The 14102-nt window shown below is 49.0% G+C and overlaps 1 protein-coding gene across 1 annotated transcript in view; it reads right to left on the bottom strand.

Annotated features, from left to right (window-relative positions):
• Positions 1-11322: 11322 nt before the first annotated feature.
• slc6a7 (solute carrier family 6 member 7) overlaps positions 11323-14102 on the bottom strand; it is a 77945-nt gene continuing 75165 nt past the window's right edge. The window contains exons 14-15 of the mRNA XM_063054792.1: positions 13375-13548; positions 11323-12780 (exon numbers count right to left, since the gene is read on the bottom strand). Coding sequence (XP_062910862.1) covers positions 12652-12780; positions 13375-13548 — 303 coding nt within the window. The 3' untranslated portion in view covers positions 11323-12651. The remainder of the gene's footprint in view (positions 12781-13374; positions 13549-14102) is intronic.

The following is a 14102-nucleotide window of genomic DNA, read 5'->3' as shown; positions in this document are numbered from 1 at the left end:
GGTTTTATTACTATTTATTATCTATGGTGTAACTGTAATGAAAACCAGTTTCCCCCGGGATCAATAAAGTATGACTTTGACTATTATTATTATTAATTTCTCTTTTATTTCCATAGTTTGTTGTCTTGAATGCCCAAGTTTTCCACTGATTCTGTTCTAGTTATTGTTCCATAGTTTTATTGAGTATCCCACAAGAAAATGAATCCCAGGGTTGTATATGCTGACACAGAGTTACAAAATACACGTGGACTAAGATGTTAACTGTCCTGTGCTATCACCAGTGGGATCATCAGTTGATATGCCACCTGTCTTCAGGAGAGTCGGCCGTTTATGATCAAGACTCCCTCGAGGTGGTGGGCCAGCAGTGCTAAAGCACCACCTCCCACTGGTGAGTTTAAAAACTTGGCATCTGCCTCTATCAGAGTTGTTGGTCGCTTCCATCCAACAGATAGTCTGCTCTTCAGGTATCTATGCAACTACTGAAGGGTTTGCAAGCTGTACTTTGACAATACATTTACTTGGAACTTTTGAACCTTGGTGACTGTTTCCCATCATTTTCTTGGCTGCACCACCTGGGTGGCAGGGCTGGGGAAGGAGGTATAAAGCGGGGTGGGGAGGCTGTGAGAGGGCTCGTGTCGTTGAGCAGAAAGCAGGGATCAGAGCGGGCAGGGCTGGGGAAGGAGGTATAAAGGGGGGTGGGGAGGCTGTGAGAGGGCTCTCGTCGTTGAGCAGAAAGCAGGGATCAGAGCGGGCAGGGCTGGGGAAGGAGGTATAAAGGGGGGTGGGGAGGCTGTGAGAGGGCTCTCGTCGTTGAGCAGAAAGCAGGGATCAGAGTGGGCAGGGCTGGGGAAGTCATTACTTTTTCTTACAAATCAGCAGCTGCCGGAACTCAGCAGGTCAGGCAGCATCTGCCGAGGAAACCGGAATTGGTTCACCAGTGTCAAACGTACGAGATCCAGTGAAAAACTTGTCTTGTACACATCCATACAGATCAGATGACTGTTCTGCGTTCTGTTATTGCTTTACCTTGTCCTACATCAATGAGCAGTGTTACATTTCCGGAGAAAATGCAATGCAGGCAAATCACAAGGTGCAAGATAGATTGTGACCTCCAGAGTCCGTCTTATCATACTCGGGGACCATTCAACATCGGGGTAGAATCTGTCCTTGTGCCTGCTGGGACACATGGTTCTTTCAGGCCTTTGTATCTTCTGCCGGATGGGAGAGGGGGGACAAGAGAATGTCCGGGGTGGGTGGGGGCTTTGGTTTTGCTGGCTGCTTTACTGAGGCAGTGAGAAGTGTGGACAGAGTCCGTGGAGGGGAGACTAGTTCCCATGATGAACTGAACTGTGTCCACAAAATGGACAGTTGATGTTTAGGGGACTGTTCTGTCTTGTTATTCCCTCCTCCCTCTTCTGTCCTTTTCCGCGTGATCTCCCCCAGCCCACCCACAGTGGGGTGGCTCCACTAACAGTCTGTCACGCCTCAGCGAGCCAGGCTGCATGGCTGAGCTCACTTTACTAGGCCTTGCCTGACGACAGCTCTGCACTGAGATCTGCCACATGCTTGTGCACTGCAGGGATACTGCTTTCCCTCTGAGATCAAAACATATAAACATGTTTTTTTCAGTCAAACATTATTTTCAGCTGCCGTGTTGTGGCAGGCAATGTATTGAATAACAAGGCAGGACATTCTGTGAAGCTGTAAAGACACAAACTGGCCCTGTCAGTTCCTCTCACCATTGTTGCTGCATGGCCTTCTGAGGATTTACAGCTCAAATGGTGTATCGCCAAAGTCAAAGTCGAGTTTATTGTCATCTGCACAAGTGCACAGCTGCAATGAAAACCTCACTCACAGCAGCAACACGGTCACAGAGTGTCAGATACACAGCAGTCACAGGAAAAAAAACACATAATGAGATATAAACACAAGTAACACACACAAAATGCTGAAGAAACTCAGCAGGTCAGGCAGCATCCGTGGAGAGGAATGAACGTCAACATTTCAGGCTGACACCCTTCATCAGGACTGGAAAGGAAGGGGCAGGAAGCCAGAATTAAAAGGTTGGCGAGGGGAAGGAGGGCAAACTAGAAGGTGACAGGTGAAGCCAGGTGGGTGGGGGGGGAGTGGAGTAAGAAGCTGGGAGGTGATTGGTGGAAAAGATACAGGGCTGGAGAAGAAGAAATCCGATAGGACAGCAGATGGAAAAATGACTGGAAGTTGGAGAAATCGATGTTCATGCAGTCAGGTTAGAGGCTACCCAGATGAAACATCAGGTTTTGCTTGTCCAACGTGAGATTGGCCTCATCAAGGCGGTAGAACAGGCCAGATACGGACATGTCGGACTGGGAATGGGAAGTTGAATTGAAATGGATAGCCACTGAAAAATTCTGCTTTTTGTGAGAGAGCCAAAGAGCTGGACCAAGTGGTTCACCAGTCTACAATGGGTCTCTCTGATCCAGTCGACGCTGGGTCTATCTCATCTAGAGGAGGCTACATGTTGTTGTTGTTGTTGTTGTTCGTCCTTCGTAGTCGAAGATGACCATGGCTTCAAAGTCAAATGGGAGATTGGTGGCTGTGGGTCCGGAGGTGGCTGATGAGCCCACATGTGGGACACAAGTGGGTGGGTGCTGTCGTGGCAGTGGATGCTGCTCGGGCCTTGCGCACAGCACGCCTTCGTTGCGCCTCGATGATGCGCCTGACTTCAGCTACACGGACTCCTGTGGTGATCTTGCTGCGCCAAGCTGGACGGTCGAGGGCAAGTGTCTCCCACATGTTGATGTCAACACCCAGGCCTTTGAGGGACGCTTTCAGGCCGTCTTTGTAACATTTCTTCTGCTACATAAAGGCTACATAAAGCACCAGTTACAGTAGATGACCCCAACAGACTCACTGGTGAAGTGTTGCCAAATCTGGAAGAACTGTTAAATGTAATTTGTCCATAATGTTTACAAGAAAGAACACAATTCTTCCTTGTAAAGATTGTGTATAATTGATAATTAACAGTCCTTCCAGGTGAGGAACAAAGACCATTATAGTCTAACGTGGTCAGAGCTGAAATTAGTGATTAGGGATGTGTCGGTTGCTTCAAGAACTGAATGGCTGAAGGTAAATAACTGTTGCTGGACCTGGTGGTGTGGGACTTCTTTACCTGCTGGCCAGTGACAATAGCCCGGCCCAGGGGGGGATCTTTGATTTCCAAAGACAGCACCTTCTGTAGATGCTGGGGAGGGATGTGTCCGGATGGACTGAGTCCTGTGGATATTCCCGATGGGGAGGGATGTGTCCGGATGGACTGAGTCCTGTGGATATTCCCGATGGGGAGGGATGTGTCCGTGATGTATTGGACTGATTCCTGTGGATATTCCCGATGGGGAGGGATGTGTCCGGATGGACTGATTCCTGTGGATATTCCCGATGGGGAGGGATATGTCCGGATGGACTGAGTCCTGTAGATATTCCCGATGGGCAGGGATGTGTCCATGATGTATGGAATTTTTTGAGGATGTAACTATGAAAATGGACATGGGAAAGCCAGTGGATGTAGTGTACCTGGACTTTCAGAAAGCCTTTGATAAGGTCCCACATAGGAGGTTAGTGGGCAAAATTAGGGCACATGGTATTGGGGGCAGGGTACTGACATGGATAGAAAATTGGTTGGCAGACAGGAAACAAAGAGTAGGGATTAATGGGTCCTTTTCAGAATGGCAGGCAGTGACTAGTGGGGTACCGCAAGGCTCGGTGCTGGGACCGCAGCTATTTACAATATACATTAATGATTGAGATGAAGGGATTAAAAGTAACATTAGAAAATTTGCAGATGACACAAAGCTGGGTGGCAGTGTGAAATGTGAGGAGGATGTTATGAGAATGCAGTGTGACTTGGACAGGTTGGGTGAGTGGGCAGATACATGGCAGATGCAGTTTAATGTGGATAAATGTGAGGTTATCCACTTTGGTGATAAGAACAGGAAGGCAGATTACTATCTGAATGGTATCAAGTTAGGGAAAGGGGAAGTACAACGAGATCTAGGTGTCCTTGTTCATCAGTTACTGAAAGCAAGCATGCAAGTATAGCAGGCAGTGAAGAAAGCTAATGGCATGCTGGCCTTCATAACAAGGGGAATTGAGTACAAGAGCAAAGAGGTCCTTCTGCAGTTGTACGGGGCCCTGGTGAGACCACACCTGGAGTATTGTGTACAGTTTTGGTCTCCAAATTTGAGGAAGGACATTCTAGTTATTGAGGGAGTGCAGCGTAGGTTCACGAGGTTAATTCCCAGGATGGTGGGACTATCACATGTTGAAAGATTAGAGCGACTGGGGTTGTATATGCTGGAATTTAGAAGGATGAGAGGGGATTTGATTGAAACATATAAGATTATTAAGGGATTGGACACGCTGGAGGCAGGAAACATGTTCCCGATGTTGGGGGAGTCCAGAACCAGAGGCCACAGTTTAAGAATAAGGGGTAGACAATCTAGAACGGAGTTGAGGAAAAACTTTTTCACACAGAGCATTGTGGATCTGTGGAATGCTCTGCCTCAGAAGGCAGTGAGGCCAATTCTCTGGATTCTTTCAAAAAAAGAGTTAGATAGAGCTCTTAAAGATAGCGGAGTCAAGGGATATGGGGAGAAGGCAGGAGAAGGGTACTGATTGTGGATGATCAGCCATGATCACAGTGAATGGTGGTGCTGGCTCGAAGGGCCAAATGGCCTACTCCTGCACCTATTGTCTATTGTCTATTGTATTGGACTGAGTCCCGTGGATATTCCCGGTGACTGATCTCCCCGTGTAGACTGACACATTTCCACCTCTCTGTTTATTTTAGAGATACAGCACGTAACGGGCACTTCTGGCCCATCGAGAAGCACCACCCAGCAAACCCACCTATTTAACCCTAGCCTAATTACGGGACAATTTACAATGACCGATTCACATACTAACCGGTATGTCTTCGTACTGTGGGAGGAAACCAGAGCACCCGGAGGAAACACTCACGATGGACTTGGAGAGGTCTCCTCACAGGAGAGCCCAGAAACCAGGCCAATAAACAATCTGTCATTGATTACTACAGTACAGAAACAGGCCCTTCAGCCCATCTAGTCCATGCCAAAATGTTATTCTGCCTCATCCCATCAACCTGTATCCAGACCATAGCTTTCTACTCTCCTCCCACCCATGTATCTAGCCAAATTTCTCCAAAGTGATGAAATTGAACCTGCATCCAGCACTTGTCCACACTCTCACCACCCTCTGAGTGAAGAAATTCACCCTCATGCTCCCCATAAACATTTTATCTTTCTCCCTTACCCATGACTTCTCGTTGCAGTCTCTCCCAATCTCAGTGGGAAAAACCTGCTTGCATTTACTCCATTTATACCCCTCATAGTTTTATATACCTCTTAAATATGTCCTCTTGTGCCTTCCCTGGAGCTTGGAGCAAGTGTTTAAAGAATCATACAATGAAATTATTCCTCTCAGAAATCTGTATTTATTTACATACTTTTGTATGACAAAAAAGAGGCCATTCAGCCCATTGTCTGTTCCACTCCCACTCCCACCCAGCTTTGATCCAGGTGTTCAATCGAAAGTGTGGACCATGTCTCTGCCTTCACAGCCACTGCTCAACCTGCTGGCTTCCTCAAGCAACTGGATCCTCTCTCCATGTCCCAACACATGCCATCTCATTCGCACACTGACCTCCCTGTAATCTGTTCTCTCCCACATTCCCAGTCTTTAGAACACTCTTCCTCAAAGGCAAGTGATTCAAGGGACTGTGGATCTTTTGAGTCGGGGAGGGGGGAGATCTCTGGTAAATGAGGACAGGGACGTTACTGGAATCAGTAAGAATGTGGTAATGATTAGTATCAGTTGTTATAAGGCAGAGTAGCCTTCTCTGGCTCTTATGGGATTGGAATTGGAATTTGAATTTCAATTGGTATTGGGACTGGAATTGGGATTAGGTTTGAAACTGAGGTTGGAAATGGAATTGGGATTGGAAATTTGAACTAGAATTGGGATTAGTATTGGGATTGAAATTGGAACTGGCTTTGGGACTGGATTTTGGATTGGGATTGGAATTGGAATTGGAAATGGGTTTGGAAGTGGGATTGGGTTTGGAATTGGGATTGGGATTGGGATTGGAATTTGAATTTGGATTGGAATTGGGTTTGGAATTTGGTGTTGGGATTATTATTGAAACTGGAACTAGAACTGGGATTTGTATTGAAATTGGGACTAGGATTGGAATTGGAATTGGGATTGGAGTTGACTAGCTGGGGAAATGGGCTGAAAATGGCAGGTGGGATTTAAAGCAGACAGAATGCTTTAGCAAGGCCTTTGACAAAGTCCTGCATGGGAGGCTGGCCAAGAAGGTTCCATCATTTGGCATTCCTCGCCACCCAGGTCTGATCACATATGAAGTACCAGCAGTGTTACACTTGTTTACTTTTTGACGTTATTATTTGTTAGTTTATTTGCGATCATATTACTTTTGTGTTGTGTGTGATTTACATGCACTGTGTTGTGCACCTTGTCTGAAGGAACATTGTTTTGCAGTATATATGCACTGGATACAGTTAAATGACAATAAACTTGAACTTCAAGATGAGTTAGTACACTGGATCCAACATGCGCTTCACGGGAGGAGCCAGAGTGTGGTAGTAGATGGTTGTTTCACTGAATGGAGGCCTGTGAGTAGCTTGGTGCTGCAAAGATCAGTGCTGGGTCTATTGCTTGTCATCTGTATCAATGATCTGGATGATAATGTGGTTAACTGGATCCAAAAATTTATGTATGACACAAAGATTGGATAGTGGAGAGCGAGGAAGACTGGGATCTGGAGTACTGTAGCTGAAAAGATGGCAGCTGGAATTTAATGCAGACAAGTGTGATGTGTTGCACTTCGGAAGGACCAGCCAGTCTTACATGGTGAGGAATGTGATAGAACAGAGGGATCTGGGAATACAGGTCTGTAATTAATTGAAAATGGCATCACAGATAGATGGGGTCAGAAAGGAAGCTTTTGGCAGATTGGCCTACATAAATCAATGTATTGTTGTACAATGTATTGAATCATTGATCCTTTCAATGATTTCAAGTTCCCTGGCCCTAATCATCTTATTTTCACTATGGACGTCCAGTCCCTATACACCTCCATCCCCCACCAGAAAGGCCTCAAAGCTCTCTGTTTCTTTCTGGACACCAGACCCAACTGGTTCCACTCCAACACTACTCTCCCCCGACTAGCAGAACGTGTCCTCACTCTAAATAATTTCTCCTTTGGCTCCTCCCACTTCCTTCAAACAAAAGGTGTAGCCATGGGCACTCATATGGGTCTCAGCTACACCTACCTGTTTGTCAGCCACATGGAACAGTCTATGTTCTCAGCCTACACTGGTGACCGTCCTGCGCTTTTCCTACGCTACATCGACAGCTGCATTGGTGCTGCTTCCTGCACCCGTGCCAAGCTCGTCAACTTCATCAACTTTACTTCCAACTTCCACCTTGCCCTCAAATTTACCTGGTCCATTTCCAACACCTCTCTCCCCTTTCTCGATCTCACTGTCTCTATTTCTGGAGACAGCTTATCTACTGATGTCTATTATAAGCATACAGCTACCTGGGCTATACCTCTTCCCACACTGTTATTTGTGAAAACGCCATCCCCTTCTCTCAATTCCTTGGTCTCAGGATGAGGCTTTTCATTCCAGACCTAAGGAGATGTCCTCCTTCTTCAAAGAAAGGGGCTTCCCTTCCTCCACCATCAACGCTGCCCTCAATCGCATCTCTTCCATTTCACACACGTCTGCTCTTACCTCATCCTCCCGCCACCCTACCAGGGATAGGGTTCCTCTTGTCCTCACCTAACACCCCACCAGCCTCCACATCTAGCACATAATTCTCCACAATTTCCGCCATCTTCAATGGGATCCCACCACCAAGCACATCTTTCCCAATCTCCCACCCCAACTTGCTGCTTTCGGCAGGGATCGCTTCCTACATGACTCCCTTGTCCATTCATGCCTCCCCACTGATCTCCCTCCTGGCACTTATCCTTGCAAGCGGAACAAGTGCTACACCTGCCCCCACACCTCCTCCCTCACTGCCATTCAAGGCCCCAAACAGTCCTTCCAGGTGAGAGGACACTTCACCTGTGAGTCTGTTGGGGTGATCTACTGTATGCAGTGCTCCCGGGGTGGCCTCCTGCATATCAGTGAGACCTGACATAGACTAGGAGACAGCTTCACCGAGCACCTGTGTTCCACCTGACCAGAACAAACGGGATCTCCCAGTGGCCACCCATTTTATTTCCAATTCCCATTCCCATTCCAACATGTCAGTCCATGGCCTCCTCCACTGTCGTGATGAAGTGTCACTCAGGTTGGAGGAGCAACAGCTTATATTCTGTCTCGGTAGCCTCCAACCTGATGGCAGACTCATTCCACTGAGATGCAGCACAGAGCGTCATAGGAAGTCATTCCTGCCTGTGGCCATCAAACTTTACAACTCCTCCCTTGGAGGGTCAGACACCCTGAGCCAATAGGCTGGTCCTGGACTTATTTCCTGGCATAATTTGCATATTACTATTTAATTATTTATGGTTTTATTACTATTTAATTATTTATGGTGCAACTGTAACGAAAACCAATTTCCCCCGGGATCAATAAAGTATGACTATGACTATGACTATGAACGACAATTTCTCGAACCTCTGGTAATGACCCCGTCACAATTTCCCATTCCCATTTCTCTCTCTCACCTTGTCTCTTTACCTGCCCATCACCTCCCTCTGATGCATCTCCCCCTTTTCTTTCTTCCATGGCCTTCTGTCCTCTCCTGTTAGATTCCCCCTTCTCCACCCCTGTCTCTCTTTCACCAATCAACTTCCCAGCTCTTTACTTCACCCCTCTCCACCCCCCCGTTTCACCCATTGTGTCTCTCCCTCCCAACCCTCCACCTTCTTACACTGACTCATCTTTTTTCTCCAGTCCTGAGGAAGGGTCTCGGCCTGAAACGTCGACTGTACTCTTTTCCATAGATGCTGCCTGGCCTGCTGAGCTCCTCCAGCATTTTGTGTGAGTTGCTGTTGAGTAAAGTAGTGTAATGTGATGTTGAAGTTGTACAAGATGATGGTGTGGCTAACTTGGAGTACAAACTGTGTGCAGTTTTAATCATCTATCTACAGGAAAGATGTAAATAAGATTTAAAGAGTTGCAGAGAAAAATTTACGAGGATGTTGCTGGGATTTGAGGACCTGAGTTATAAGGAAAGGTTGAATAGGTTAGGAGTTCATTCCCTGGAACATTGAAGATTGACGGGAGATTTGATAGAGGTATACAAAATTATGAGGGGAACAGACAGGATAAATGCAAGCAGGCTTTTTCTGCTGAGGTGGGTTGGGATTATGAACAGCTAGCAGTCATGGGTTAAGGGTGAAAGGTGAAATGTTTAAGGGGAACATGAGGGAGCACTTCTTCACTCAGAGGGTGGTGAGAGTGTGGAATTTCTGCCATAGGAATGGTGGATGCAAGTTCGATTAAGAGACTTTTGGATAAGTACATGGATGAGCCGGGCATGCAGGTATGGTCTGGGTGCAAGTAGGTGGGACCAGGGAGAATACTAGGTCAGCATAGACTAGATGGGCTGAAGGGCTTGTCTCTCTATGAATCTATCACTGTGGAAATGTGATACAGTGAAAAGCTTGTGTTGCAAACTGTTCATACAGATCAGATCATCACAGAGCGCACCAGGGAGGAATACAGTAGAACAACAAGAGTGCAAAATAAAGCGTTACGGTTACAGAAAGAGCGGTGCAGGCAGGAAGTTGGTGGGAGAGAGGAGAGGCTAGGAGAGAGAATGGGGCTGTTTGCTTTAATGAGAAGTCGAGACAGAGTTGGTTTCTGATGTGTTGAACTGTGTTCACAACTCTGTACACCATTTGAAGCTACCCCTCAAACCTAGGGCATTGCCAAGGCCACTGTAAGCACAATGACCATCAGTGGTGGGGGAACGGCTGTGGGGTGGGGGCACATTTAAACCTGCTGAACAATGTCCCTCCAACCCACCACTCTCCTCCCTGCATCTCAGTGACCAGCCCGAACCAAACAGGACACAGCACTGCCCCTCCTCAGGCAATTCCTCTTTACTGTGTCCCCCGCCTCCCCCACCGCACCCTCTCTGCCAACCAGCGAGCCAGCTCTGCCGACAACATCCTCGGGGCCTCTCTCCGTCCGTCAGAGATACTTTGCAGGAGTGCCGTGTCCGCAGGGTCCTCAGCATTGCCAGTCATCCCCCACCACCATCCATCCAGCAATCTCTCTCACCCCTACCGTCAGGCTGCAGGGACCGTTAGCATGGGAAACAACTTCTTCCCCCAGGCCACGACTACTGAGCTCCCTGACACCACCCGGGTCTCCCCACACATAAAGCAGCAGTGCTATCATATTGTCTACTTTTTCACTTGTGTCGTATATCACCTCAAAGTTGCTGGTTTACGTTCATATATCACCTTATTGTTTGTTATTTATTTGTGGTAATATTGCTTTATGCAACCTGATGAAGAGTTTCAACCCAAAACATTAACTCTTTATTCATTTCCACAGATACTGCTGAGTTCCGTCAGCATTGCTTTATGTGTTGTGTGTGAGTTACATGTACCGTGTTGTGCACCCTGGTCTGGGGGTGGGGGGAACATTGTTTTGTTTGCTGGTATACAGTGCATGGTTGATGACAGTAAACTGAACTGGAGGTTATCTCCGGCAGAGGCAGTCGGTGTAGCAGCAAGGTGTAGCGGGGAGCAGGGCGAGGCCAACCCCTCGCGTCCGTCACCCTCCCGAGGGGAACAGCCTTTCCTTTAATTGTTTTTCATGATGCTTGGCAGATGTTGTTGCCAATGCCTCGCCTTGGGAGCGGGGCTCCCCGGGGGTGGGAGAAATGAAGACTGCCGAAATCTGGATGGAAAATCTTTGCTACAAATACAAGAGATGCAGAAGTCAGGCTCTGGGTTTGTGTGTGTCGTGGGGGTGGGGGGTGGAGGCAGAATTTGGCTGGGTGGGGGTGAGTATGCAAGGAGCCCGCAGACCATTCTGCCGATCAACGCGGCCCATTCCCACCCAATCCCGTTTCCGCAGTGTTGACCCCAAACCGCGGTCGTTCCCCGGTAGACGGCAGCCGCCGCGGAATATCGTTATCGGCTTGCCCCTGCTACCCTACCCGCCCACCGAGACCCTCCCCCGTCCACCGTCCCCTGCCTCTCCCTCCACCCCTCCCCCTGCCCTCCATCTCCCCACACACCATCGCACCATCGGACACTCCCCAGCCCACATTTCCAGCTACCGGAGCAGGAGACGCCCGGTCCCCCAGTCTGCAATCGACCTGCACTGCACTCTCTCTCCGTAACTGCGACACTTCATTCTGCACCCTGTTGTTAACCCTCGGACTGCCTCAGTGCACCGGGTAGCGGGCCGATCGCAGGGAGCACAGCACCTCGATAACCCATCACCAGCTTCACCAGGCTCGGTGCCCTTTGCCCAGCGGCTGGATGGGATCAGCTGGCAACACCAGAGTCTGGGGAGAGGGTGGGGGCACGGGCAGGGGCAGGGGTATCGACTGACAGACACAGGGAGAACGGCGGGAGGGGCACTATGGAGAGAGGGTCACACCGTGAGGGGGTGACAGTACTGAGGGAGGGGGTCACACTGTGGGGGGTGACAGTACTGAGGGAGGGGTCACACTGTGGGAGGTGACAGTACTGGGGGGGAGGTCACACTGTTGGGGGTGACAGTACTGAGAGAGTGTCAGATTTTGGGGGGGTTGACTGTATTGGGGGGCAGTATTGAGAGAGTGCCACACTGTGGGAGGGGCCGTTCTGAGGGAGGGTGACAACCGAGGGTGGTGAATTCATTGCCACAGACAGCTGTGGAAGCCATTTATTAGGTAGATTTAAAGTGAAGGTTGATAGGTTCTTGGTTAGTCTGCAATGTCAAAGATTAAGCGGAGAGGGGGTCGAGAAGGAAAATAAATCTGCTCCTAAGTCTTGAAGTCTTAAATCAGCCGTGACGGAATGGCAGAGCAGCTCGATGGACCGAGTGGCCTGTGTCTGATGGTTTTATTGCCCTCCCTGCACTGCACCTTGTAGTACAATCCGTTATGGCTTTCCCTTGTACTGTTTGATGACTGCCCCCCAGTCCAACGGTATACTGACCCTTGTAAGTTGTCCTGTGATTGGACCAGGGTTAAATACGCCGGCTGCTGGGTGCTGTGGCTCTTTGGGCCAGAAGGGCCCTGTTCCAAACTGTATCTCATAAAAACAATAAATTAACAGCACGAGAGGCGAGTTTTCTCTGTATCTCGGTTCATGTGACAATAATAATCCCATCCAATGCCAAATCTTTTCCAAAGCAGTGACCTGCTGGTCTAGTGTCAGCGAGCGCAGGACAGAAGTTGGACTTGCTGGAGCACGGTTGTCATTTTCAGGTGTAGGTAGGAGCGTGCGGTGACCAGTCGGACTGGAGAGGTCACTCCAGGACCGCACAGCTGCTCCGTCACCGCGTGAGCAGCTACTAGTTCTGTCCCTGCTGGGCCTAGGGCTTGAGGGAGTCCACACCCTCACCCAGCGAGGTTCCCTCTGCCGCCAGTGAGAGTGGCACCTCACACTTCCGTAAAGTCATGGTCGGTCAGCGTCACAGAGAAGGGAACGTCGATGGTTTCCAGGGTGAAGGTCCGGTCTCCGCCGGTCACTTTCCAGGAGTTCAGGGGCCGGATAGCTTTCTGAAAGCGCTGCGGAAAGAGGAGAACTGATATCAGACGTCAGTAGCTTGGTCCCACTCCAATGGCCAGAGGCTAGGCCTGGCCGGACCCTTTGCTGGACAGCAGCAAGGACCAGGTACAGGGCACAGGTCACAGGTCTCACTGACCATTGGTTAGTTGTACACACTCCAGGTCCTGAGGTCAAATCCAAGAGATGCAGGGAGGGGTAGTAGTGAGGGAGAGAAGGCCACACTGTGGGAGGGGTGGTACTGAGGGAGGATCACACTGTGGGAGGGGTGGTACTGAGGGGGGTCACACTGTGGGAGGGGTGGTACTGAGGGAGGGTCACACTGTGGGAGGGGTGGTACTGAGGGGGGTCACACTGTGGGAGGGGTGGTACTGAGGGAGGGTCACTCAGTGGGAGGGGCAGTGCTAAGGTTCAGAAGTTTCTTCTCTTAGGCAGTGACGCAATCTACAGTGAGGGTGAAGCCTTCCTTCGTGACCCCTTCATTAGTGCCCATGGGCCCCTTAGGGGCAGTTTGAAAGCCAGCATCCATTTCTCTGGAATGATCTGTTATTATGGTCTGCTGGAGGGAAAAGGCAGATTTGAGAAGTCATTCTTACATCTCGTAGTGTTCCCGACTCCTTCACCACTGCAGCTACAGCCCAGAGAGGGATCTGTGCGCAGCAGATAACCCCCAGGCACACGCCGAGTGCCTTCCCCCACACCGGGTAGTCGTAGGTTCCGTAGTGCAGGCTTGTGTTGTACATCTCAATGAAGATGTACATCAAAATAAACTGTAACAGAGAGATGGAGTTAGATAAAGGTGGTTTTACACTGGAAACCCACTCAATACAATACACAGCATATCACACCCACAGAACTCTTATCACAGCCCACAGGTCTCTGGGTGCGGAAAGCCGTGCCCCCACCAGCGTGGTTGAGTTTTCTGAAGATATAACCAAGTGAATTAATGAGGCCAAGGTGGTAGATGTTGTCTATGTGAACTTTTACAAGGTCTCTGACAAGGTGTCACATTGACAGCTTAGAGTTATATGAAGGGGAAAGATGAAATACAAGGGCAAACTGGCCAATAACATAAAGCAGGTTACTAGAAGTGTTTTCAGTTACATAGAGTAAAAGGGAGGTGAGCGTTGATATTGGACCACTGGAAAATGATGCTGGTGAGGTAGTAATGGGGGACAAAGAAATGGCAGATGAACTTAATGAGTACTTTGCATCAGTCTTCACTGTGGAAGACACTAGCTGGCCAGAGATCAGTGAGTGTCAGGGAGCAGGAGTGAGTGACATTGTTATTACAAAGGAAAAAGTGCCAGGCAGATTGAAAGGT

The sequence above is a fragment of the Mobula hypostoma genome, chromosome 7 (assembly GCF_963921235.1).
Source record: "Mobula hypostoma chromosome 7, sMobHyp1.1, whole genome shotgun sequence".
Lineage (NCBI taxonomy): Eukaryota > Metazoa > Chordata > Chondrichthyes > Myliobatiformes > Myliobatidae > Mobula > Mobula hypostoma.
This window is presented reverse-complemented; position numbering and strand designations above follow the sequence as displayed.